We start from the raw sequence: 27,852 nt of genomic DNA on the forward strand, positions 1-27,852 counted from the left end.
AATAAAGGTACAACACTAGATGAAAAAAGGGAAAACTGGAGAAAAACACAAAAATGCCTGAACATGCTCTCAAACAACGTCTAATATCTCGGAAAATATAAGGGCTATCAATTTGATTCATGCACTGTATTAATCAGCAGGTCCTGGTGAACAATCATAGAGCTTCTCAATTTTCTACAAAAATCTGTCTGGGAGGTGTGACCCTGTGAAAAAGTGGATAATTTTGACAATTTTTAACCTGAGTGAAGGTGAATTTTTCACTCTCAAACAAACCTACTTCACGAGGAAACGATAAAAGGTATCCGAATAATTTGTGGACCATAGGTATCAGCAGAGATTGGTGAACAATCCTGGAGATTTTAATGTGTCTACATAAATCAGTGTAGGAGATGTGACAGTGTAGAAAAGTTCATAATTTTGAAATTTGTTAATTTCAAGCGATTTTGGGAAGGACAGATGTTGTGGGGCTGTCATGGTTGACACGCCTCTTCAACATTGCGTGCCGCTCCGGGTCAGTGTCTCTGGACTGGCAGACCGGGTTGGTGGTCCCCCTTCATAAGAAGGGTGACCGGAGGGTGTGTTCCAACTATAGGGGGATCAGACTCCTCAGCCTCCCTGGTAAGGCCTATGCCAGGGTCAGGAGGAGCAGTGTTGGTTTCGTACCGGCCGTGGAACACTGGACCAGCTCTACACCCTCTGCAGGGTACTCAAGGGTTCTTGGGAGTTTGCCCAACCGGTCCACATGTGGGGGGTGCTCCAGGAATGTGGAATCGGGGGCCCTTTATTAGGGGCCATCCGGTCTCTGTACAAGCGGAGCAGAAGTTTGGTCCGTATTGCTGGCACTAAGTCGGACCTGTTCCCGGTGCATTGTGGACTCTGGCAGGGCTGTCCTTTGTCACCGGTCCTGTTCATTACTTTTATGAACAGGATTACTAGGCGCAGCCAAGGGGCGGAGGGGGTCTGGTTTGGGAATCAGTTAATTTCGTCTCTTCTTTTTGCAGATGATGTGGTCCTGCTGGTCCCTTTCTAGCCAAGACCTACAGCATGCGCTGGGGCAGTTTGCAGCCGAGTGTGAAGCGGCTGGGCTGAAAATCAGCTCCTCCAAGTCCGAGGCCATGGTTCTCGACCGGAAAAGGGTGGCTTGCCCTCTTCAGGATGGAGGGGAGTTCCTGCCTCAAGTGGAGGAGTTCAAGTAGCTTGTCTTGTTCATGAGTGGGGGGAGAATGGAGATGGAAATCAACAGAGGGGTCGGTGCAGCTGCCGCAGTAATGGGGACTCTGTGCCGGTCCGTTGTGGTGAAAAGAGAGCTGAGCTGAAAAGCGAAGATTTACCGGTTGGTCTACGTTTTGAGACTGTGGAGCTCTGTTGAAGACCCACACACAAGGAACACCTTACATATTCATTACCTGACAAATATATGACTATGGCTCTGATTTTAAACAGCACCTGGTACACTTAGATTCAAAGCATGAATCATAAATCCTGTTTCCACTGCTGGTTTGAGCTCGTTAGGTATTTAGGATCAATGTGACTCCTCATTTTGCTGTGATGTGGGCTAAAATTGTGGGGTTGTGTTATTCTGTACAGTATCTGTCGCTTTGACCTTGAAAGGCCAAGCTGTGGTGTTCTCCTACCTTAGAAGAGGCAGTGTTCTGTTGCTATGGTGTGTTTGTGTTTGAAAGTGAACAGCTGCTACTGATGCGTCTCTCCCTGAGCCTGCATACCTTATTCCCAAAAACCACAGGGCGCTGAAAGGGATTCAGAATTTTTTGACTTCTGCTGACCAGGAGGGGTTTGACCAAAAACCGTGAGACCTAAAGCGATTGTGGGACAGCAAAGGCCTGATTATACAAACTGACCAAAAATGGTGACTCTAGAGCGAAATTTGTCGCGATGAGGCCAAGTAAAAAATAATCTTCCCTGAAAAAAGAACGGCTGAGAGCATAAGAAAAGGGCACTAGTCAGGCTGCATCGTGTTGCATTTTTTTGTTTTCTTTTTATTTGATTCCCAGTTCCACCTGGGCCACTGTGGCTCAATGGAAGGTTTTAGGTTTGATTCCAGCTTTCCCCTGTCACATGTCGTTGTGCTCCTGGGCAAGGCAATTAACCTCAGATTTCTCCCTTAGGGAGCAAGCTAATCACTGTTCCCTAAGAGATGTGTTAAATGTAGAAGAGAGATTTAGTTCAAAACAATATTATTTTATTATTATTTCTTTGAGTTATTGTTTTGTTTCTTGCAGCAGCAGCACCCTATTCAGCACACGCCGCCCTGTAAAAACCCGACTATGCCAAGAGCTGGCTCTAACCTGACTAAATCTTATGCCATTTCCATGTACACAGTCAGAATTATGCAACAGAAGGTAAAATACTCATTTTTTGAAAGGCTAGCAAGAGCCGTTACTTTGACCAGTTTTAATGTTATCACATAGTGCTGACAAACTGCTTTGATCCCCTGTGACATCATAGGCTGTGACATGTTCCTTAGAATGGAATTGTCTGCTCCTTCTTGCTTACCTTCCATTTAACTTCAACTGTTGATCAGTCAAGAACACACAGATAAATCTTTGAGAAATCGCTGAAATGCATTATTTTTTATTTGAAACTTTGAAAAATATGGGAATTTGTGATCTTGATGATCCAGCAGGTTGCTTCTGCTGTAGAAGAGGTTGGTTTTGTTTAATCCACCGGAAACCACAAGACCTCGAGGTAAGACATACCGACACAACTGACCCAGAAACTAAATCATCTAATACAAAGACCCAACAAATACCTATTACAGGCTCCAGAAACACATTTGAAGGACTCAGAAGGTTGCACCGAAACGCCTCTTTGACTTCAGCAGATCCTGTAATCTTTGAAACACTACAAAGAAATCCTTCTATTATCCACAACCTGAATTTGTATACTGATAACCTGAAGCAAAGACCCTCTAACAACAGTCATCAAGACTTGACTGAGAAAAGACAAACGTCACAGGTTTCTGACCCAAACTGTGTTTCTGCTAAGATCCAGACAAAAATAGAGACAACTGATAAGAAGGTTCAAATCTTCAAACCTAAAAATGATTGCTCAAACAGAACCCTGCCAGAAACAGAATCAACTAAGGCAAGGACCCAACAGGTTTCCAGTACTGGCTATGTGTCTAATGTGGTTCAAAAGCCAGATGAGACCACTGACAATATGACTCAAGCATCTGGGACAATATCTAAATATAATCTTTTTTCTAAAGCCCAGACTGCTTCAGAACAACAGAATCTTAAAGACTTTGATAAACCTCTGAATCAGACCACCAATGGATCCACAAACACATTTGATGGATGCACAAAGTTGCACCGAAACGCCTCTTTGACTTCAGCAGAACCTGTAATCTTTGTAATACCACAAGGAAATCCTTCTATTATCCAGAACCTGAATTTATATACCGATAACCTGAAGCAAAGACCCTCTAACAGCAGTCATCAAGACTTGACTGCGAAAAGACAAACGTCACAGATTTCTGACCCAAACTGTGTTTCTGCTAAGATCCAGACAAAAGTAGAGACAACTGATAAGAAGGTTCAAATCTTCAAGCCTAAAAACAATTGCTCAAACAGAACCCTGCCAGAAACACAATCAACTAAGGCATGGACCCAACAGGTTTCCAGTACTGGCTATGTGTCTAATGTGGTTCAAAAGCCAGATGAGACCACTGACAATATGACTCAAGCATCTGGGCCAAAATCTAAATATAATCCTTTTTCTAAAGCCCAAACTGCTTCAGAACAACATAATCTTAAAGACTTTGATAAACCTCTGAATCAGACCACCAATGGATCCACAAACACATTTGATGGATGCACAAAGTTGCACCGAAACGCCTCTTTGACTTCAGCAGATCCTGTAATCTTTGTAATACTACAAGGAAATCCTTCTATCATCCACAACCTGAATTTACATACCGATAACCTGAAGCAAAGACCCTCTAACAGCAGTCATCAAGACTTGACTGAGAAAAGACAAACGTCACAGATTTCTGACCCAAACTGTGTTTCTGCTAAGATCCAGAAAAAAGAAGAGACAACTGATAAGAAGGTTCAAATCTTCAATTCTAAAAACAATTGCTCAAACAGAACCCTGCCAGAAACAGAATCAACTAAGGCATGGACCCAACAGGTTTCCAGTACTGGCTATGTGTCTAATGTGGTTCAAAAGCCAGATGAGACCACTGACAATATGACTCAAGCATCTGGGACAATATCTAAATATAATCCTTTTTCTAAAGCCCAGACTGCTTCAGAACAACAGAATCTTAAAGACTTTGATAAACCTCTGAATCAGACCACCAATGGATCCAGAAACACATTTGATGGATGCACAAAGTTGCACCGAAACGCCTCTTTGACTTCAGCAGATCCTGTAATCTTTGTAATACCACAAGGAAATCCTTCTATTATCCAGAACCTGAATTTATATACCGATAACCTGAAGCAAAGACCCTCTAACAGCAGTCATCAAGACTTGACTGAGAAAAGACAAACGTCACAGATTTCTGACCTAAACTGTGTTTCTGCTAAGATCCAGACAAAAGTAGAGACAACTGATAAGAAGGTTCAAATCTTCAATTCTAAAAACGATTGCTCAAACAGAACCGCGCCGGAAACAGAATCAACTAAGGCATGGACCCAACAGGTTTCCAGTACTGGCTATGTGTCTAATGTGGTTCAAAAGCCAGATGAGACCACTGACAATATGACTCAAGCATCTGGGACAATATCTAAATATAATCCTTTTTCTAAAGCCCAGACTGCTTCAGAACAACATAATCTTAAAGACTTTGATAAACCTCTGAATCAGACCACCAATGGATCCAGAAACACATTTGATGGATGCACAAAGTTGCACCGAAACGCCTCTTTGACTTCAGCAGATCCTGTAATCTTTGTAATACTACAAGGAAATCCTTCTATCATCTACAACCTGAATTTATATACCGATAACCTGAAGCAAAGACCCTCTAACAGCAGTCATCAAGACTTGACTGAGAAAAGACAAACGTCACAGGTTTCTGACCCAAACTGTGTTTCTGCTAAGATCCAGACAAAAATAGAGACAACTGATAAGAAGGTTCAAATCTTCAAGCCTAAAAACAATTGCTCAAACAGAACCCTGCCGGAAACAGAATCAACTAAGGCATGGACCCAACAGGTTTCCAGTACTGGCTATGTGTCTAATGTGGTTCAAAAGCCAGATGAGACCACTGACAATATGACTCAAGCATCTGGGACAATATCTAAATATAATCCTTTTTCTAAAGCCCAGACTGCTTCAGAACAACATAATCTTAAAGACTTTGATACACCTCTGAATCAGATCAGCAATGGATCCACAAACACATTTGATGGATGCACAAAGTTGCACCGAAACGCCTCTTTGACTTCAGCAGATCCTGTAATCTTTGTAATACTACAAGGAAATCCTTCTATTATCCACAACCTGAATTTATATACCAATAACCTGAAGCAAAGACCCTCTAACAGCAGTCATCAAGACTTGACTGAGAAAAGACAAACGTCACAGGTTTCTGACCCAAACTGTGTTTCTGCTAAGATCCAGACAAAAATAGAGACAACTGATAAGAAGGTTCAAATCTTCAAGCCTAAAAACAATTGCTCAAACAGAACCCTGCCAGAAACAGAATCAACTAAGGCATGGACCCAACAGGTTTCCAGTACTGGCTATGTGTCTAATGTGGTTCAAAAGCCAGATGAGACCACTGACAATATGACTCAAGCATCTGGGACAAAATCTAAATATAATCCTTTTTCTAAAGCCCAGACTGCTTCAGAACAACATAATCTTAAAGACTTTGATAAACCTCTGAATCAGACCACCAATGGATCCAGAAACACATTTGATGGATGCACAAAGTTGCACCGAAACGCCTCTTTGACTTCAGCAGATCCTGTAATCTTTGTAATACCACAAGGAAATCCTTCTATCATCCACAACCTGAATTTATATACCGATAACCTGAAGCAAAGACCCTCTAACAGCAGTCATCAAGACTTGACTGAGAAAAGACAAACGTCACAGATTTCTGACCCAAACTGTGTTTCTGCTAAGATCCAGACAAAAGAAGAGACAACTGATAAGAAGGTTCAAATCTTCAATTCTAAAAACAATTGCTCAAACAGAACCCTGCCAGAAACAGAATCAACTAAGGCATGGACCCAACAGGTTTCCAGTACTGGCTATGTGTCTAATGTGGTTCAAAAGCCAGATGAGACCACTGACAATATGACTCAAGCATCTGGGACAATATCTAAATATAATCCTTTTTCTAAAGCCCAGACTGCTTCAGAACAACAGAATCTTAAAGACTTTGATAAACCTCTGAATCAGATCAGCAATGGATCCAGAAACACATTTGATGGATGCACAAAGTTGCACCGAAACGCCTCTTTGACTTCAGCAGATCTTGTAATCTTTGTAATACTACAAGGAAATCCTTCTATCATCCACAACCTGAATTTATATACCGATAACCTGAAGCAAAGACCCTCTAACAGCAGTCATCAAGACTTGACTGAGGCAACAAGAGAGACATTTGAATCAACTAATGCAGAGACATCACACTTTCCTGGAGTGGATTTAGTTTCATCCTCAATTCAAACAGAAGATCTAACTAGTGGTGTCTCTCCTTTAAGCAGACAAAACGTCTACATGTCTCAGTTGTCTGCGGAACATCTGGACCCTTCTGCATCTAGGAGAAGACATGAATTAAGAGTAATTCTTGAAAACCCCAAAATAAATTTTCAAAAAGCATCTCCATCAAGACAAGTATTGAATCAAAGGAGAAATAACAAAATACACAGGACTGAAGATACAGAGGACAATAACCCTTCTATGGGGGCTGTAGAAAGCTCTTCCATCTCCAGTGCAGCTCAGCAGCCTGCTTGGATCAAGACCTGCTCTTTAGCTTCTTTCAATATGATTCAAAGAGTAACTGGGGTTTGTGTGCACATAGCTGGAAGAGTTTTCCAAAGGCTTTCTGTATTTTTGATGTCTTTATCAGATAGAGTTCTGACACTGGTTCCTGAAAATTTTATTTGAATCTTTCTAGCAATTCCATTACTTATAGTTGAGCTCTCAAAATAAGGCCAGGCCATATTTAAAATAATTTAAAGGCATTGGCAATAGGTAGAGACTGGTACACCTAACAATCAAAGAATAACCTTTTAATAACTATTTCAGTAAATATGATATTAATGGTTATTTGGTGATCTGTTAATATTTTGTTTTATTGCCACAGAAGATGCTGGGATATGCTTATAGTCTTACATTTTATAACAGAAATGATCACCTGGGTTTTGTTTAAACTCTAACTTTTAGTATGACATAGATAACCTGGGTAAATACCAAAAATATATATATTTTTAAAAGGAAACCTTATCTAAACCAAACAGGGATGATGTAAAACATGTAAAAACATTTAAATGAAGAAAAAAGAAATATTTTCATATGTGGGTTCTCTCCTGGTGCTCAGGCTTGCCCCACAGTTCAAAAACATGACTATTAGGTTCATTGGTCTCTCTAAATTGTACTGTTTTATTCTTATTCGAACTTAAATTTTTGTGTTATTCCCAATTGATATTAATGTCATGTTAAACTTAAAAAAATGTCTTCAGTTAAAATACTTTATGTAGTCCATTTGATTTTTTTTCTTATTCAAGACCAATTTGTCTTTTGAAATGTATGTTCTGTGAAACAATTAAAATATTTATAATAAAACAATACAAACCACTGAAGAAATACAGTTGAACAAAAATCTATTAATAATCTCTTTCTCCATTCAAAATTCCATTTTCCTTTTAATAATAAATGAAATTGTGCTTTGTAATCACCAAACTGCTAAGTAATATCAGCAGAGTCCTACAAGGCAAAACTTTCATTCAAGTCCAACATCCTACTGCTCATTTATAAAAAATGAAATTAACACAAATCACCAACAGTAGGTTCTGAAAGTTCAATCTGATAAAATACCTCTACATTGTTCCCTGTATAAGTAACCTCTGCAGCAAACGACTGTTTTCTGCTCCACCATCTATAATCTTCTCACTCTCTAGCATCTTCAGTACTGGCTTTCCGAGGTGGAGTACAATAAAGAGTACAAACCTAATGTACTCAAGTAAAAGTACAGTTACTTTGATAAAATTTTACTTAAATTATAGTAAAGTTACCAGTGTCAAATAAAGGTAAAAAGTACCTCAAAACTTTTTTCTTTGGTAAAAGTCAGTTACATTTTTATGAGCAGAAGAAAGTCCTTCTTGTGCATTTCATAAAGCAAAATAGGAGATAATAGTCTAAAACAGTTTCTAATTAAAGGGGGACCTTTATTAACTAGAAAAATTGCATTTCCTGCGAAAATGCAGTGTGAATGCTGTAAGCTAAATATTTTAGCTGAAAGCTGGCAGAAACAAGCTGAAATTGACTGCAGAAAATCTGCTGAAATCTGATAAATTAGTAGAAGTAGAAACAGCAAAGAAAAACTGTCATCTGTTCTGTTTAAGCAGGAAGACTTATTAGCTATAAAACAGCTTAACAAGCTCATCCAGGAGGAGGGAATGCTGCAAGTCACTGACTGGATGCAATCTGCTGGGTTTCCTTAGATAGAAAAACTTTTTTTCCAATTTGAATAAATAACTGAATCTGACTGCACTGTTCAATGGTTAGGATTAATTGGAATGTATGTACCTGACTTTTGTGAAGTGCCTTGAGACGACGTGTGTTGTGAATTGGTGCTATATAAATAAACTGAATTGAATTGAATTGAACAATGTAAAGTTACCTCAAAACTACTTGTTCAAACAGTTGTTGAAATGCAAGAACTGACAAAAACTTCAAAAAAGCAGGAAAGAGCTGCCCATGGATGAGTTGAAAAAGCATAGACTGAAGCAAAAATATATCCTAAGAAGTTTAATTCAGTGCTAAAATACATACAAAATAGCAGAAAATTCAGAAAAAGAATGAACTAACAACAAATATGCTGAACAAACACAAAAACAAAGAAGAAATTGCCTAAAAAAGGCAAACGTGTTCTTCAGTTAAGAGAGAAGAGAGGAGAAAGAGAAGCTAAAATGCTAACATTAGCATAGTGGCTATCACTAGCATGAAGGCTGATATTAATTTATCCCAGCTACCATGCAAAAAGCAATATATAAGCTAAAATTAGCTAAAATGCTAATGCTTAATACAGCCTATATTCAAAAGTCTATGAAATAGCCGTTTAAAATTATTCACTCTTCAGCATTCACACAATAATAATAATAATAATAAACTAGAACATTTCTGAAGAAATTTAGACGGGGCCTGCCTCTTGGTGCGTGCTTCTTGGACCAGAGCCAAAGGTTTGGGGCTGAGGTACGGAACCAAAGCAACAGAACGGTGTGCATCATGATTGAGGGTAGAAGGTTAAGATGTCTATCTATACCTGTTCTTGTTTCACCAGTAATCATATGTCCTTGCATTGCTTTGGCATTCGCCAATAAATAAAGAGTCCAGTTTAGAGATGTGTAGTAATAGATGCCACAAGGCAATGGCATGGGAGTCAGGTCACTCACTGTTCTCCCTTCAGTGCTATGGCAGGCCCCAACTAAGGAATGTTGAGGCTTTTATTTTGTAAATATCTGAGTTTATTTTGAAAGGATAAAGAAGATCCATTTCCATCACAGAGTCCCAGCAATAGTGTTAAGACCAATGCTGCGATTATCGCTGTGTGAAATATGAAGACGTTTATTTTGAAAGATATGTCTAGGTGTTGTTTTGAAAGTCCAGTATATTTGTCCTTTCAGGTCTGGCGAACTTCCACTAGATATAAAGAACCTGGTTGCTATTCTAAAATCATTATGTATGCCATTATCAGCTTAAAAAATTACTACCACCTCTGGAAGACTGAGGCTTTAATTTTGAATGTTTCAGTAAGCTTTAGTTTAAAAGGCCAACATGGTCCTATTTCCAACACTGGGTGAGCTCCAACAGTAGTGTGAAGCCCAGTCCTGCAATTATTTATAATTTAAAATGTAAAGGCTTTTATTTTGTAGAGCATGTTTTGTCTTATTTTGAAAATCCAGCATGGTTGTCCTTTCAGGTCTGGGTTACTTTTATTAGTTACATAGAACCTGTTTGCTATTCTAAAATCATTATGTATGCTATTATCAACTTAAATAATCACTAGTAACTATTAAAGATTGAGGCTTTTATTTTGAACATTTCAGTAAGCCTTATTTTAAAGGGCTGATCTGGTCCTATTTCCTACACTGGATGAGCTCCAACATTATTGTGAAGCCCAGTGTTGCAATTTTCTATAGTTTAAAATGTAAAGCCTTTTATTTTGTAGAGCATGTTTTGTCTTATTTTGAAAATCTAGCAGGGTTGTCCTTTCAAGTCTGGGTTATTTCCATTAGTCATATAGAACCTGCTTGCTCGGCTGAAATTGTGTATGCTATTATCAGCTTTAAAAAGTCATTTGTAAATATGGAAGGTTGATGTTCAGTGTGAAAAAAAGGCTTTTATTTTGTAGAGCATGTTTTGTCTTATTTTGAAAATCTAGCAGGGTTGTCCTTTCAAGTCTGGGTTATTTCCATTAGTCATATAGAACCTGCTTGCTCGGCTGAAATCGTGTATGCTATTATCAGCTTTAAAAAGTCATTTGTAAATATGGAAGGTTGATGTTCAGTGTGAAAAAAAGGCTTTTATTTTGGAGAGTATGTGTAGGTCTTATTTTGAAAGTCTAGTGTGGTTGTCAGCTATGACTGACTTCTTGTGATCACTTATGAAAGCTTCTGGCCTGATCTCAGCCTCAGAGCCACTCTCTGTCAGAGGTTACTTAAGGTCACTGGCAGCTGTGTTCTGTTGCTATGGTAACTAATGAGCGCCCAACAGCTGCTGTTTCTCACTCAAGCAGCACCTCACTTTGTTTCTGCCCCTGGCCTGGCTTTATAACATGGTGGTACATGCTCCCGAACTACTGCCCATAACACGGAAACCGTAAAGGCTATCGACGTCATTCCTGGACCGTTTTTCTCAGAACGGACAGGGGAACGAGAATATTAACACTTTTTTCTTGAAAATATAATATTAAAGGCACAACACTAGGTGAAAAAAAAGGGGAAAATGGAGAAAAACACAAAAATGCCTGAACATGCTCTCGAACACCGTCTATTACCTCGGAAACTATAAGCGCTATCAATTTGATTCATGCACTGTATTAATCAGCAGGTCCTGGTGAACAATCATGGAGCTTCTCAATTTTCTACTAAAATCTGCCTGGGAGGTGTGACCCTGTGAAAAAGTGGATAATTTTGACCATTTTTAACCTGAGTGAAGGTGAATTTTTCACTCTCAAACAAACCTACTTCACGAGAAAACGCTAAAAAGGTATCCAAATAATTTGTGGGCTGTAGGTATCAGCAGAGACCGGTGAACAATCCTGGAGATTTTCATGTGTCTACATAAATCAGTGTAGGAGATGTGACTGAGTAGAAAAGTGGATAATTTTGAAATATTTTAATTTCAAGCGATTTTGGGAAGGACAGATTTGGAACTCCTAAACAAACTTTTTTATGACAAAACAATAAAAGGTATCAAACAAATTCCTTCACTGTGAGCGCCAGCAAGGTCTGAAGATTAATTGGTGCAAAGCTCATGTCTCTAACTTGAACGGTTTAGAAGAGGCGGCGATTCGAAAACGTGAGTTTAAATATTTTTTTCTCTGATTTTTTTCTGACATTTGTTGAGAATTAAAATCATGTACTTTCATGATATTAGTTTAGTTTGCATGTGGGAACATTAAACTGAGATTTAATATGAGTGAGCCTTGAGGAGACATCACAGATCACAGCAGGAGTCAGGATGGAGCAGGGGTCTCAACAGCTGCAAGCAGTAAAAGCTGGATGTATGGACAATAAAGCAATTAATGTCAACTTTTGGCCATGGTATAGATACCACAAGGGAGCTTGGCTGATTTACATCACCAGACTGCAAAAAGGGAAAGGCACAGTCAGTAAGCTTTGAAGTCAATGGTATAAAGATGTTCTAGAACTTGTAATGACAGAGACATCGGGGTAAAGACAGCCATGCTTTGCTGAAAACCTGCGATCTCTCTCCATATGGCCTTATGTAAATTTTCTTTGTGTTATTCTGTATGTATTCATTTTGCATTAGAAATCATTGGACTTATCTTCCAAATTAAACTTGTGTTAATCTTAATTTCCTGCTCTTCATCTGTTCTTTCTCACGACATCCGAACTGCGAGGTTGAGGCCTCAAGGATATCAGTGATAGCATTATTTTACCTCAACACATTCCTATAGGTTTTCCATTCAGGGTGTGTTGACTTAGCGTTGCTCCTGGGCGTGTTGCGTGAAATCCTTTAGACCCACATTAATGAGGGTGATGTTTTCTGAATTGCAAAAGAGCATCCTACATTTTGATACCTAATTTGTGCCAGTAGAGTGAAAATTGAGCAAGTGAGGAGAGTTTGTTCGTACTTTCTCAGGTTATTCAAAAACCTAGAGTGTACACTCTACCAATTGACAAATTCCGCCATAGGATTACATTATAAAATCAAAAACGTCAAAAATCCTGCATAAAATTTGAATCGCAATTGTAGAAGAACCGTAATAGATATCAAAGAGATTAATCATTTGAAGATAGCTTAATGTCTTGTGCAGAAGTAGTAAGCTATTAAAGAGCACAAAGTTTTAGCTGAAATTTGCGGAATTTTTAAGATTTTCCATTCATTTCAATGGGCCAAAAATCGGCACAAAAAGCTGAATATTTTAAAAAGTATAAAAAGTATTAATACCAAACGTCATAGCCATTATGTCCTAAATGAGCTGAACATTTTAAAAGTTGAATGGCTGAAATAGCACAAAGTATGAAGGAGGAGATAGGTGCCAAAAAAAGTGTTAGATATAGATAATAAAGAGAAACAGCATCTGTGTTATTGTGTGAATGCTGAAGGCATTCACACAATAACACAGATGCACCTCTTTATACTGTAACTTCAGGCCTTGGAGGAGCTAGGAAGTGATGTCTGGATTTCCTTCCTGAACCAGTCCTCTCTGTGATCCAATCTTTTCCATTGATTTGACTTTTTTCTGTTTTGGTAAAAAGTGTCATCCTGCAACCTAAATCTGGGAAATAAATTCAACTTTATCATTTCTGCTTTCCCGAAACACTCCAGAATTATAAGACCAGCATGCAAGGTTTGTGTCAAAATTGTTGAAATGTTTATTTAAATGAAAAGACATGACACCAACACAACAATTTTAAAACATACAGTCTGCTGAAAAGAAAGAGTGAAGAAAGTGCTTTATTTGTAAAAAAAAAAAAAAAAGGATCCTCATGGGTTGAAAGTGGAACATTCTCTGTAGCTCTTCATTGAGTTAAAGGGTCTCTGATAAAACACTTTTATTTCTATCATTGACATCACTGTTTGAACCCTGAACCAGGGTGTTTGTGTAAAAATATGAAGGGGCTCCTCTTTCTGATATTTACAGCTGGAGTGGCGTCTCCAGATGAAGCGCTGCTGCTGGTCGGTCTGAAGGCACCAGTTTCATTCCAGCGAAGGTCAGTAATAAAGATTTAACACACAGTCCCCTTTACAATCAGCAGCGGTAAACCTGGTAGAGACGGGTTTTTAGCCTGAAAATAAATTCATCTTCTTCTGCAGTAGCAGAATCTCACATTGTAGCAAAACCCAAACTATTTCATTCCTTACTACATTTTAAGTTGATGGGTAATAAATAGCACACAAAGCAAAGGTCGGTTTCTCATAGCTACTCCTGAAAATGGGAAAGACTCGAGCACATTTTTTAGGTGCGGCAGCTCATTATTCAGGAAATGTTACAATAGCTGCTAAATTTGCCCACATTTACAGTCAGACCTGGGATTAAAGTTTGAATCATCTGGAACGGACAGACGAGGCTGGATCCATATTTATCTCTAATCTCCAAACCACAATGATGGGAGGTCAAGTCTCCGTAGCAACCCTTTAGACACATTGTACATGGTAACTGGTTTTTTGGGAGGCACTGCAGAGAAAAGAAAAAGCTTTGTCTTGCCATCACTGCAGCTGAAACCATGTGCTCACTAATAAGTACAGTGAAGGATATGTGATGCTGTGGGCCTGTTTCCTCCCCACCCCCCCAAAGACCCTTGAAACTGAACTCTTTGAAGTATCGAGACATTTGGAATGAAAATCTGGTTGATCAAAACAAGATGATGGTAAAAAAAAAACAAACAGAAATGGTTCATCCACGTTCTTCGAAGGCCATCTCTGTCCCCGCACCAAACAGGTTCCTAAACATCTCGCTAAATTGATATTAATGCTTTCTAGATTTGTCAGTGAGATGATTCTGCTGCAACAGAAGATTCATTTATTTTAAGGCTTTTTCACCTCCTTATCAGAGATACCAATAAATGTAGAAGGTGGTGTATTTAAGAAAAGCTCTGATTGTACTACTCCTAGTGACCACTAGATGGCAGCAAAGCCGTGGAACAGAGAGCTCAGTTTATGGTGAGGGGAACTTTTAAGTATTTATATACCTAATTTTCTCCATGTTCTATATTATAAGGCTAAAATATAGTTCCTTTTAGTTTCTAAAGACTTGAGTTTGAACCCAAATAGTGCAATTAATAACAGGTTGGTGATGTAATAGGTGTCTTTAGAGGATTTAACAAGCTCTTAAATCAATGCCACTTAGAAAGTTTACTTTTCCCTTACTGAAGAAAATCCTCCAGCAAACTGCCTGTTATGCACAAACATCTTAGGACATTTTGGATCAGGATCTTTCTTTTGTAAGCTGGAATGAGCTGGACACATTTCAGACCAAAACACAGACAAAACAGCACCGTAAATCAACCTGCTTTCCACAGAAATATTACCCTTCATCTTCAATATAATCTATCATCATATATTTGTATTTTTTAATAATATGCTTAACGTGAGTCTTTCACTTGAGATAGTACAATTTCTTTTTATATTAGCAAATATTCAAGAACAAAAACATTCTTGAATCATAAACTTCTAAAAGAGAAAATAAATTAAATTGGTTTCTTTTTGTACATACTTACATGATACGAGCTGTTAAAGGCTGCACCTGTGTGGACATGAGCACCTGGTGAAATGGACCAGCTGGTAGATAAAAAACCCAACGCTAAATGAACGTACCTCACGGTAAAACTAAGGTTCAGATGTGATTGGCTTCACTTAGGCCCCGCCCTCATATCAAAACATATCTCACAACTTTGTAATGGTTGTAAAAACACAAAATATTTTAGTTTTTTTGTGTAAATATCATTTTCAAAAATAGCCAGGACTGTTCTGAAATTAAAAAATAAAACAGGATAATATAGAGTGAGCCAGATGTTGCTGTTGAAGCCAAATTCTTTCTGATATCAGCATAAATGTGCCCTGAAGGAACCAGCTTCCCTTCTCCCCAGACGAACGAGCGCTAATCTCCAAACTGAACCAGAACTTCAAGGCGAGAAACCAAAATGCGATTGCCTGAAAGACAAAGCACAGGGCTAAAATGGCCTCCTGGCCTTCAGTTTGTTCCCCAGTCTTGGATGTTTTTAAGTTTATCTTTCATCCACTAGGGGCCGCTACATGTTGTAGGCCACATAAATGGGGTCCAGCTGGTCAGCCAGGAAGCCGTCGCGTAGGTGCATCCGCTGCTTCTCGCCGCGGGAGTTGATGGGGATGACTCCGATGTCGACGACCACCACCACCCCGACGATCAAGTAGTGCTCCTCCAGAACCACGTTGGTGACCAGAGGGACCAGGTCCAGCGCTTCGTGCTCGGAGCCGTCCAGCTCCACCACGACCACTAGTAGGTTGGTCCAAGTGAATACCGCGCTGGAAACAGAACACACAGTATGAGAACCGATTAGAACATTAAAGGGTCCTAAAAAGGGAGATTGAACTTTAGGAGCCCAGAAACCGGTTTGGGAGTGGCTGGGAACTTGGGTCTGGAAAAACTAAGTACATCCCTTGATCCAACATCTCGTAGAACCACCTTTGGTCACTATAAGCCTCTCCTCTCTCATCATTGTGGAGGAGTTCCGGACCGCTCTTCTTCTCAACGTTGCTTCTGTTCATTAAGGTTTGCAGACATTCTTCTCTGAACAGATATCTTCAGGTCCAAGCTCAGTATTTTAATCAGACTGAGATCTGGACTTTGACTGGGCCATTGCAACTCTAATTATAGCGACAGCATAATGCTGTGGAGACAGAGAAACTGGTCAGAGTTGAAGGGAAGATGGATGGAGCTAAATACAGGATAGTCCTAGAGAAGAGAGGTTAGTGGAGGTACACCCTCTAGCAGGACAACGACCCTGAATATACAACCAGATCTACAATGGGATTAATGGGCTCTTGATATTTTCTTTGAGTATTTCACACTTTGACCTTGGGGGTGAATTTGTTGCGACCTCCATTCCTGAGAAGACCGGCAGCCATTTTAAATAGTTTTAAAACCCTTGATGGGTAGCAACAGTTGCATCTCTGACATCATTGCTGATGTCTTTCCATCTCTGTACCAACAAACTGACCTAAATCCTGTGGAAGCACTAAGGGTGTACTGCATCATCTGTGCTTCATAAATAATGACAGTGTGGAATCTGTTGGTTGGATTTAGAACCTGATGAAGACCCGATTGTTTTTACTATTATGTGTGTTGGACCTTAGAACTATGAGTCTTTCCCTTTAAAGTACAACATGAACCCGTCTATCAGTTCTTACCACTCTGTGATGCTCTTGTGCGTCCTGATGACCGAGGTCTCGATGTCAATGGGGTGGTAACGCATCCCCCTCAGCTCCATGGCTTCCTCCAGAGCGCCCACCACATACAGAGCATCGTGACGCTCTGCAGACACAGAAAACAAACACTTTGTTTCCTGGCAGGAGCTGCATGACGGTCATTCCTCCTATAAACAACTACATAATCCAGAGTACTGCAGCTGTTTGGTTTTACAGTGAGGAGAAGCTAGACGAATCCTACTCAGCTGCACTGAACTCACCTCCGCTGGCGTCTGTCAGCTCGGTCCGCCGCAGGAAGCCTAGATATCCGGTCCGAGCCCAAACTGTCTGAGTGTCCCCAAAACTGAGCCTGGAGCTGAAATGATCCGACTGCAGAACTTCATCCCCGTAGACGGTGAAGTAACCGCTGGCGTTGTGGCCGCTGTGCACCCAAATCTACAAACAGAGCAATGTTTAACTGGTTAAAGCCATATCCAGTGTTTGCTCAACAGCCGGAGGCAGGCTCATGGAGACCAACAACCAATCAGAATGTTACAAAGGCTAGATTTACAACTACAGACTTAGATTAGGAGGATTAAAATCCAAACAAAGACAAAAACCTTCCTGGGTCACCATCTCTGATCATCAGGTAGGGTGAAAGGTTTACTGGGACAGACCTTGTGTGGCTGTGGACGAAAACTGAACTGTTCTACTGGACAATAAAAAGTCAACTTCATGAAGATATTTTGTTCTATCTGCTACTACAGGTCCTTCTCAAAATATTAGCATATTGTGATAAAGTTCATTATTTTCCATAATGTCATGATGAAAATTTAACATTCATATATTTTAGATTCATTGCACACTAACTGAAATATTTCAGGTCTTTTATTGTCTTAATACGGATGATTTTGGCATACAGCTCATGAAAACCCAAAATCCCTATCTCACAAAATTAGCATATCATTAAAAGGGTCTCTAAACGAGCTATGAACCTAATCATCTGAATCAACGAGTTAACTCTAAACACCTGCAAAAGATTCCTGAGGCCTTTAAAACTCCCAGCCTGGTTCATCACTCAAAACCCCAATCATGGGTAAGACTGCCGACCTGACTGCTGTCCAGAAGGCCACTATTGACACCCTCAAGCAAGAGGGTAAGACACAGAAAGACAATTCTGAACAAATAGGCTGTTCCCAGAGTGCTGTATCAAGGCACCTCAGTGGGAAGTCTGTGGGAAGGAATAAGTGTGGCAGAAAACGCTGAACAACGAGAAGAGGTGACCGGACCCTGAGGAAGATTGTGGAGAAGGGCCGATTCCAGACCTTGGGGGACCTGCAGAACCAGTGGACTGAGTCTGGAGTAGAAACATCCAGAGCCACCGTGCACAGGCGTGTGCAGGAAATGGGCTACAGGTGCCGCATTCCCCAGGTCAAGCCACTTTTGAACCAGAAACAGTGGCAGAAGCGCCTGACCTGGGCTACAGAGAAGCAGCACTGGACTGTTGCTCAGTGGTCCAAAGTACTTTTTTCGGATGAAAGCAAATTCTGCATGTCATTCGGAAATCAAGGTGCCAGAGTCCGGAGGAAGACTGGGGAGAAGGAAATGCCAAAATGCCAGAAGTCCAGTGTCAAGTACCCACAGTCAGTGATGGTCTGGGGTGCCGTGTCAGCTGCTGGTGTTGGTCCACTGTGTTTTATCAAGGGCAGGGTCAATGCAGCTAGCTATCAGGAGATTTTGGAGCACTTCATGCTTCCATCTGCTGAAAAGCTTTATGGAGATGAAGATTTCATTTTTCAGCACGACCTGGCACCTGCTCACACTGCCAAAACCACTGGTAAATGGTTTACTGACCATGGTATCACTGTGCTCAATTGGCCTGCCAACTCTCCTGACCTGAACCCCATAGAGAATCTGTGGGATATTGTGAAGAGAACGTTGAGAGACTCAAGACCCAACACTCTGGATGAGCTAAAGGCCGCTATCGAAGCATCCTGGGCCTCCATAAGACCTCAGCAGTGCCACAGGCTGATTGTCTCCATGCCACGCCGCATTGAAGCAGTCATTTCTGCCAAAGGATTCCCGACCAAGTATTGAGTGCATAACTGTACATGATTATTTGAAGGTTGACGTTTTTTGTATTAAAAACACTTTTCTTTTATTGGTCGGATGAAATATGCTAATTTTGTGAGTTATGAATTTTGGGTTTTCATGAGCTGTATGCCAAAATCATCCGTATTAAGACAATAAAAGACCTGAAATATTTCAGTTAGTGTGCAATGAATCTAAAATATATGAATGTTAAATTTTCATCATGACATTATAGAAAATAATTAACTTTATCACAATATGCTAATTTTTTGAGAAGGACCTGTAGATAGAGTAATAAAGTTCTGCTTTATTCTGCAGAGAGAAGCAGAGTCCTTCTGTGTCTCTGCTGTGATTCATGAAAAAGTCATTTGGGGAAACTGAAGGCCTGAGGTTGAACAGCAGGGGGCGCTGTTGTTCAGTGTTAAGGTATTTGCTGGGTGAGTCAGTAGACATATTCTTATTTTTTATTTCTGACCTCTTTGTTGCAGAGATTCTAATATAACACAGATGTGAATGCAAACCAATTCTAGAACAAGTTACACATTTAAATTCTGAAGCAAGATACATTGCTGGAAAAAGTATGTGCACCCCTACAGATTTCTTATGTTTAGCTTTGTTTGCCAAACGTTCCAGATCATAAAATTATATCAGTCAATGATAACCTGTGTAAAAACACACTTAACAGTCATTAACAGCATTCACAACCCACACCCAGGCCTTTTTATTACTGTCAGACCCGTAGAATCAAGAAACCTGTCAATAGAACCTGTCTGACAACATGAAGCAGGCTAAAAGATCTCAAAAGCAATGCATTCAGTCGGGATCCATTGAAATTCAAGAACAAATGATAATCAGAGTCATTTCTAAGGCTTTAGGCTTTCACAGTGAACCACAGTGAGATCCATTATTCACAGATGGAGAAAACATGGGGCAGTGGTGAACCTTCCCAGGAATGGCCGGCCTAGCAAAGTTACTCCAAGAGCACATTGACAACCCATCAAGGAAGTCACAAAGAACCCAGAACAACATCTAAAGCACAGTAGGCCTCACTGTCTGAGTTAAGGTCAGAGGTCATGAATCAACAATGCTTCGGGACCAAGACGACTTGCTGGAATGGCCTAATCAAAGCCCACACTAAAGTCTGAATGACTTTAAACAGGCTGTTTATGCAGAAAAACCCTATTTATGGCACAAGCAGCTATCAGATTAATAAAATAAATCATAATTTCAAGGCTTAAATCTGTGAGGGGGGCAAATACTTTTCCTCAGCATTGCAAAAGGAAAGTCTCGCAGCTCCGTAATGGTTCATGTTTGGTAAAAGATTCCACAAACCTCTCCCAGGTGTGACTCCCCCATCGGCCCTTTGGTCTCCGGGTTGGCGATGATGATCCGGACTCCGGGCAGGATCTGCTCATTCAGGGGAATGAAAGAATAATTAATAACAAAGCAGGATGAATGGCTTAAACACAGCAACGTTTTGGTTTTGGCTGAGGAATGAAAATAAAGGGATTCAACAGAAATGTCTGCTTGTTTTCTTTAAAAAGGTAATAAAGAACGTACCTTCCCAGACTCCATCAGCGGTAAACTGTGTGGCGACCCCCGCTCCACTAATCTGACCCTGAACATCAAAATATGAGTCATTTTATTAGGAAACTATTAACATCCTTTAATAATTTTGATACATCTGATCATTCCTAAAAGCAAAATATGAGGCTAGAGAGACTCAAGCAAAAATATATGCAAATAAAAGCTAAAAGGGGCAAAATGTTACTGGAGTTAAACTCCACTGATAAGAAAAACATTTGACTTTTGTAGGGTTTTAAAATCCTTTTGAGTCATTTTGTCTGAAAAAGCTGATAGCTGAGTGTCACTGTGAACTCCTGAGGGGGATGGTTCTGGGAACAGATTATTTGAATCGTCTTAGTTTCCAGAAACAGCAGTTTCTAAAATCAAATTTAAGCCCAAGGGTGAATGTAATGGTTCGGACCTCTGAGAGGCAATAAAAACCATCAGAAATGGTTTCTCACGTTAAAAGCAACAAGCCTGGAGCGTCTCAGAAGGACCAGTACTGCCTAGATCAACAATGATTACATATAATCATCACAAATGGACAGATGGATCAGCAGGACCGGATGAAAATCAACAGGCTCAGCGGAGGAACAGGGAGCAGAAAACCTTCAGTTCGCTGGATTTAGAAAACATTTTACTGTTTTTTATAACTTCTGCAGATCTGTCTGACATGCTGGATATCAACTTCAGGACCAAATCCTGACTGGTGTGGATCAGTTCATCGGTTTGTTGGCTTCTGTTTCTCCACCTGCTTTAAGAGAGCAGACCTCAGGTTCTCAGTAAGGTACCGGGTTTGAGGAGTTTTCAGATTTTTCAGTCTTCTGCTGACCCACCTTGTTCTTCATTCCAAATTTCAGTCTGTCCTTCATGGTTTTATTGGCTGTTCTGGTCAGGGGATAGCGTGCACCCCTTGACATGTTAATTTTGAGCAAGCTCTGCACTGGTGGCATCACATTTCTTTGGGAGACTCTTGTTGAGCTTCCTTGACATCCAGAATTGTTCTTTATTGCAGATGAACCCATCAGCTCGAATTTCTTGATGATCCAAAGAAACATCCTTTCAGGTATAACTTTCTTAGCAGTTTCCTGCATGTGACGTCATGTTGATGCAAAGCACTGATGGCAGCACTCTGTTTCTTAAGAGGCAACCATTGCTAAAACAAGATATCTTCTTTTATTGCCATCAGTCTGCTATTTAGATTGCTTGTGTGATTTAAGCTTGACATCTTCGCCGCTCCACCTGACATCATGATACGACTACACTGACATGAACCGAGCCGATCATTTTGTGCAAAAATACAATTAAAATTGAGTTATAAACCTTGCAACGCATTGCCTGTTAGTCCGTGGCTCAACATAAAGGGAGCATACGTTGCACCAACTCAGAGACACTTTTGGCTTCTCACTAAACTCAAACCTTCTACTGTTTAACCAGAGCTGTGGAGAACATTTCTTATTTTCAAGGTCCCATATTCCCAAACACTCGGCCGTATCGCACTAATTAACTTTACAACTGATGATGCCCTGCAGAACGGCTGCAGGATCCCACTGCACCTCCAGGCAACACTTTATGGGAACAGAATATATGAAAGGCCAACGTGAGCAGAAAGAAATGGAGCTCAGAGACTTCAAGAAAATCAAACAAGCCTCATACTGAGATCACGGAAGATTAGTTAAGATTGGTTCTAATTTTCTGCATTTTATCAGAAAGAAACATGAATTAAAACGGTCACATCAATGAATCTTTCAAGCAGAAAACATATAACATAAATGTCACATTAAATGCACTCCATTTTATTAGGTCCACCTGTTCACAAACAGTGAAACCATTCAATCACATGGCAACAACTTGATCCAATTGAGCACCTAGATATGAGATTTACGTGACTTAGAACATGGGATAGGCTGCTCTGAGTATCTCATGAACTGCTGGGAATTTCACCAAACCATCTCTCAGGTTTTCAGAAAATGGTCCAAAAAAGGGAAAATACCAGCAGAGCAGCAGCTGTTCTGCTGATGCAGAGGAGAATGGGCAGACTGGTTGAAAATTACGTCCAGTAACAAATCCCAAACTGGTTTGTTGAACATGACAATGATAACGTCCTGCACTGTCACCAGATCTCCAACAGAGCAGCTTTGGGATGTGATGGATCAAGAGATTCACACATCTGACACATCTACAGCTACTTCATGGTGCCTTCAATGTATCCGAGTCCTTGTTAATTTATGAAACCAGAAAACGAGTTGGTTCTGAAGGCAAAAGGGGGTCCAACCAGGTACTGGAGAGGTGGTACCTAATGAAGTGACCGGTTAGGGTAGCAAAGACTGAACTAATGTAAAAGGCAGCTGTATAAATGAAGACATTGTCTAGTGCAGTGGTCATTATTAATGTACTGTTTAACAGTCTGAACATTATTTTATTTCACATTTTAAACGTCAAGCACAAAGAATCTCACCTGTCGTGGCGTAGCGCCCTCATATCCACATACACAGTGGTCGGGTCGGGTCCTGAGGTGCCCTGAGAAACAAAAACAGTCCAACTGTAGGAACAGATACTACTCGCATCGTACTATTGTACCACTACACACCAAACTACCACTAGTACTACTACTACTACTTCCTCGCAGGCTGCAGTGGATGCATTCATGTTCAGCGAGCTTTCGATCCACAGGACGGGAACATTAGGAGTGAGCGCTGAGATGACCTCAGTGGAAGGTGACAGCAAAACAAACTAAACAGTTCAAATACAACACTGTAAAACGTGATTAACTGAACCGACATGCAAACCAATTAAAGAAGGAAGAAACAGGAAAGTCCAGGGTGATGACTGTGGCTTAAAAGCAAAACAGCTGTAATTAGATACATCTTCATTGGTTCTGCACAGGTCTAAGATCAACAAATCTGATTTCTTTCATAATCAACCATCTCCCCCCCCCCCCCCCCCCGGAGAAACAGAACCCATCACCAGACATTAACCCGACTCACCCACGGTGCAAAACCCTCATGTCCGCACTCAGTCATCAGAAGCTGTATTAGCACCATGTAAGCTTGAAGATTTTTCCACAAAATGAGAATTTATTCAGATATTCTGAAAGAAGGACGGCGGCATGTTTGTCCCACCAGAAAAGGGTCAGATAAGCTAGCTAGTGAGCGACATTAGCTTGGACACAGACCCTTACTTCAGCACTTTCTACTCATTTATTTAATTTTGGAGCAACTCTTCTGGATCTTTTTAGTTTATACTCCGTCAGACTAGAGTAACAACGAACATTAAAGTTTAATGCAGTCCTTCCTGCGGCCATTTTTATATCATCCCACTGGTTCTGGAGCCTTTTAGGTTTGCTGCAATTCAGCAAGAAAACACATGTTTTTCACTGGTTTCTGTGGGAAAAAAAGTTTCTCAGTGTCACTCCTTTCCAAACACGTTCTGGTCTATGTCACTAGCTACAGTTAAGTCCAAAACTATTCATACTCTTGGCAGATTTATTGTTATTCCACCAAGAAGTTTTTTTCTGAAGACAATAAGACGTGCATCTCTCAAAATCAAATAAAAGGAGTAAGTTTTGGAAAAATAATAATTTCCTTTGTTTTGTTTTTTTTACATTTGAAAATCATTTTATAATCTTTATTGGATGGTTTCCACCAGTATGGTAACAGATTCCCTGCCTCAGCAGGGTTTTTTCTGGGCAGATTCAGTTGTTTTATCTGCTGTAACATTTTGTTCTTTAAATTTACAGCAAAATAGGTGGAAAGCGGGAAACAAGATTTAAATTTAATGGATAAATATGAATAACTTTACTAATATTTTTTGCAATTTAGATTAGGGTGGCAACTTTGGAGTGTTTTCAGACACTGACTTACTTTGTTTTTTCCTACATTACTATAGCATCTTTCATCATGTCACCATGATGGTTTCCAGTCGGTTACTGGAGCTGTAAAGTTGTGGCATTTTTTGGGTCACAGTGCTCTCATTATGTTCCCTCGTTTGCATCTTTATTTGAGCATCTTCCTCCAAGAGCCAAATAAATAAAACAACCAAGAAGAGGTACAGAATTAATAATTTCACATTTTGATGGGTATGTTCTTTTTATCAAGCAAGTTTGTCCTCCTTTTGTATCTTCTCTCCTGTTTTGACTGAGAAATTGTGCAGTATTTAGGATGCTTCAGCAAATTTCAGATAGAAGGAGGCAGGAGATGTCTGGAAGATGTCAGGATTATAAAAGACTGATCTGTCCAACACCAGAATGCTTCCTACATTTGGGGAGATGTATTCTAAAAAGCAAAACCTTCAGGCTGCAGAAAGTGTCAAAAATAAGGAATTTTCAGTAATTTAGTTTTGTTCTTAAGCTGGCTGGAGAGCAGGGTGCTGACAAACATGGTGCTGTTCATCAGGCAGGGGAGGGTTCATGGAGGTTTCCTACCTGGTCGGCAAGCTTTCCCAGCCTGTGAGGCTGCAGCAGCAGAGACGGGGCCGAGGATGAATTCAAAGAGGAAGCAAAGAAAGTAAAGGAGGAGGGAGGACGGAGACAGAACAAAGTATGAGATATGTAGGTGGGGTTATGCTTTAAAACAAGAAGAGGGAGGAAAAAAGTCAAAATGCAAACTCATAGAAACAAATCAAGCAGTTAGGTTTAAAAAATGTGCTTCAGCAGGATGTTAGTCTGCTTCAGAGTTTAACTGCTGCTTCCTAAACAAACCAGTTAATGTGGTTCTCACTCCTCCATTTAAACAGTCTCTCTAACAGGAACACTTAGCATCACAGATGGAAGGACTGGAGGTTAGTGCAACATCTAAAGCTTAGATATCATCCACAATTCTGCATTAAGGTATCAAGCTAAAATCGTGCAAAAGATCTGAGCTTTACCTGAAAATTACTATAAATAAAATCAAAAACATTTCTCTTCAAAGCAATCCAGAGATGATTTTATATAAAAACAGGGACATCTGTGTCCAGTCTGAAGGTTCTAAACCACAGCTGAATGTGACAGGAATAATGGAAGGATGGATGGAGCTGAGCATGAGAAACATATGGAAGAAAAATCCGGATGTATTTCTGCAGATGAAGGAGAGGATGTTTTTTCTCCAACATCTATAAACAGGGATCCTAGACACACTGGTACAGTATGGAATCTGAATTTAACATCTTCCAGGTCTCGATAGGTACGGAAAAATGCTCTTCCTTGTGTCCTTCCTTCCTTCCTCAGCTATTGTTTCCTTCCTAGTGTCCTTTCTGCAGTTCCTTCCTCCCTTCCTTCCAGGTTTTATATTTGAATTCTGATCCATTCAAATCTAAAATAAATTCATAGTGAACTTTAGTCATTTATATTTTTAAATGAAAGAACTGAGGTTTTTACATGAAACCCTGATTGAGTGTTAATATGATCATTACATTTAATTTGCAGCAAAAGAATAATACTTTTGTCATTTTACAACAAAGATCATTGTTTTTCTTACAATTTAAAACAAGACATTTAATCCCGTCAGGAGTATGGGGTGTATGTAAACTAATGAGCAAAGCTGTGAAGTTTCACTGCAGCACGAAGTGCTTCAAACACAACTGCAGAAGGATCTCCTGTCCACCCCAGTAGTAATCACAATGTTCACCAGGTATGACTCCGGGTCAGAATGTCCCCATTTTGTCCCCACATGTTGCCGTTTTGTGCAGACCTGCTTCCTCCGTCTACCTGTAAACAAACCATGTTGTACCCATGTACCTAACCCCTGCATTGCCTATCAGTCCACTTCTGTAGATCAGTCCACAGTCAGTCCTCAAGAACTGGTGTCCTGCTCTACTAAATGGTAAAGGGGGGAAATGACCAGCAGCCGCCGACTTGAAAATGATTCAAATCAAATATGTGGTACGATACCTTTGAACCTTTTTACCTAATTTAGTTCCTGTTAATGCAAACCCAGCAGAGATCCACACAAGATCAGCTCAAATCAAGGAACATCAGCACCAGCAACCAGCATTCATGAACATTAAATGTAAATAGTTGAGATGCTTAGGAGCATTTTTTGAAGAACTCAGTTTAACATGTTTTAACCTGCCATTTTATCTAAGATCAATAAATAAACCAAATAAAAACCAGAGACCTGCCATCTTCAGCGAAATGTTCCTATTCCTCAGACAGGAGCTGAAATATCATTTGTTCTACAGATCTGACGCTTCTCAAATGTGAATGCATTGAGTCTCAGCTCCAAATTCAGCCACCATGTTTAACTCAAAGCAGAGAGCAGACGCTGTGAAAAGCTGACTGACCTGCAGGCAGATGGCCAGGTTGACTCTGCAGCCGAACGAGGTGCTGACGGCCCGCGGGTGGAGTCCGAGGTCTTTGAAGAGTTTGGAAAAGGACTGCGTCAGGGCTATCCTGGGACGCTCCTCTGCTACGACCACACAGGTCCTCACCCGGGACAGGTCTACTCCTCGAGACTGGACAGAGGGAAGCAGGATGGGTATCAGGAGGAGATTGTGAGGTTTATGTGATTAAAACCATGAGGCTGAGCCGCAGTTACCTTCAGCGAGTCGGTTTGCAGGCCCAGGCCTTTGGTGCACAGCTCCATGACGCTGTAGGAGCAGAAAGTGTCCCGGACTTTGTACTGACTGACGGCCGATAACCAGAGAGCCGGATTCACTTCCAGCTCAGACGGAGGAATGAGGATGGACTGGTGACCTGAGTACACACTGAACAAGTGGAGAAACGTATTAATATTAGAAATAAAGCTGCAAAGATTTGAATTTAAAACCAACTGAATAAAACATTTAAGAATTTTTATGTTGCAGTTTCCACCTCATTTATAACCAATGTTTAGACCTGGCTCTGAAGACAACCTGAGAAGCTTTTAAGGACTATACACCCACACTGTGCGCCATTTAATCCACAATCCAAAGACCGCCTTATAGAAAGGATGATGGGAATCCCATACCCTCTTCCTTGGTCCCCCCTGGCTCGGTGCTCGGGTCCCTTTTCTTTAGGACTGTTTCCTCGTGAATGAGGCAATACCACCCTCGTCTAAACTTCCCAAAAATTATCATCTAAGCCAATTACTCTCTTTACTCTCTGCACTGTTGTATTGCTCTCCTGCACTGTTGTATTGCTCTCCTGCACTGTTGTATTGCTCTTGCATCTTATACTGCTCTATATTTACTCTCACTCACTTAAAACTGTGCACATATATTTATATTATATTGTAGATATGTTTATACTGTTTAATTTGTACTGTATTGCACTGACTACGCCAAAACAAATTCCTTGTATGTCCAAAAATGTACTTGGCAATAAAGCTTTTCTGATTCTGATTCTGATTCTGATTCTGATTTAACGCTATTTCAGTACAAAAAAATCTAAATGCCCTATTGATAGATGGACAGATGTCATTTTTATCTTTTTGATCAATCTTAATTCAAACGAAT

General features: G+C 40.2%; 1 protein-coding gene and 1 long non-coding RNA gene across 10 annotated transcripts in view; one reads left to right on the plus strand and one right to left on the minus strand.

The window, feature by feature from the left end:
- Nucleotides 1–13,247: 13,247 nt before the first annotated feature.
- Nucleotides 13,248–27,852, minus strand: part of LOC124869456 (disco-interacting protein 2 homolog C) — a 200,956-nt gene continuing 186,351 nt past the window's right edge. For 6 of the 9 annotated variants that reach the window (XM_047367309.1, XM_047367316.1, XM_047367308.1 and 3 more), the window contains 9 exons: nt 26,955–27,123; nt 26,701–26,871; nt 24,863–25,003; nt 22,898–22,959; nt 20,434–20,491; nt 20,206–20,280; nt 17,064–17,238; nt 16,786–16,909; nt 13,248–15,900 (listed from right to left, as the gene is read on the minus strand). In XM_047367309.1, coding sequence (XP_047223265.1) covers nt 15,648–15,900; nt 16,786–16,909; nt 17,064–17,238; nt 20,206–20,280; nt 20,434–20,491; nt 22,898–22,959; nt 24,863–25,003; nt 26,701–26,871; nt 26,955–27,123 — 1,228 coding nt within the window. In that variant the 3' untranslated portion in view covers nt 13,248–15,647. The remainder of the gene's footprint in view (nt 15,901–16,785; nt 16,910–17,063; nt 17,239–20,205; nt 20,281–20,433; nt 20,492–22,897; nt 22,960–24,862; nt 25,004–26,700; nt 26,872–26,954; nt 27,124–27,852) is intronic. The other 3 variants (XM_047367314.1, XM_047367313.1, XM_047367312.1) reach the window with 2 other exon arrangements.
- On the plus strand, nt 17,245–20,166 carry LOC124869459. Its single transcript, XR_007038592.1, has 3 exons — nt 17,245–17,431; nt 19,192–19,310; nt 19,788–20,166. It is a non-coding gene; the product is annotated as an uncharacterized LOC124869459 (long non-coding RNA).

The sequence above is a fragment of the Girardinichthys multiradiatus genome, chromosome 6, assembly GCF_021462225.1.
Source record: "Girardinichthys multiradiatus isolate DD_20200921_A chromosome 6, DD_fGirMul_XY1, whole genome shotgun sequence".
Taxonomy (NCBI): domain Eukaryota; kingdom Metazoa; phylum Chordata; class Actinopteri; order Cyprinodontiformes; family Goodeidae; genus Girardinichthys; species Girardinichthys multiradiatus.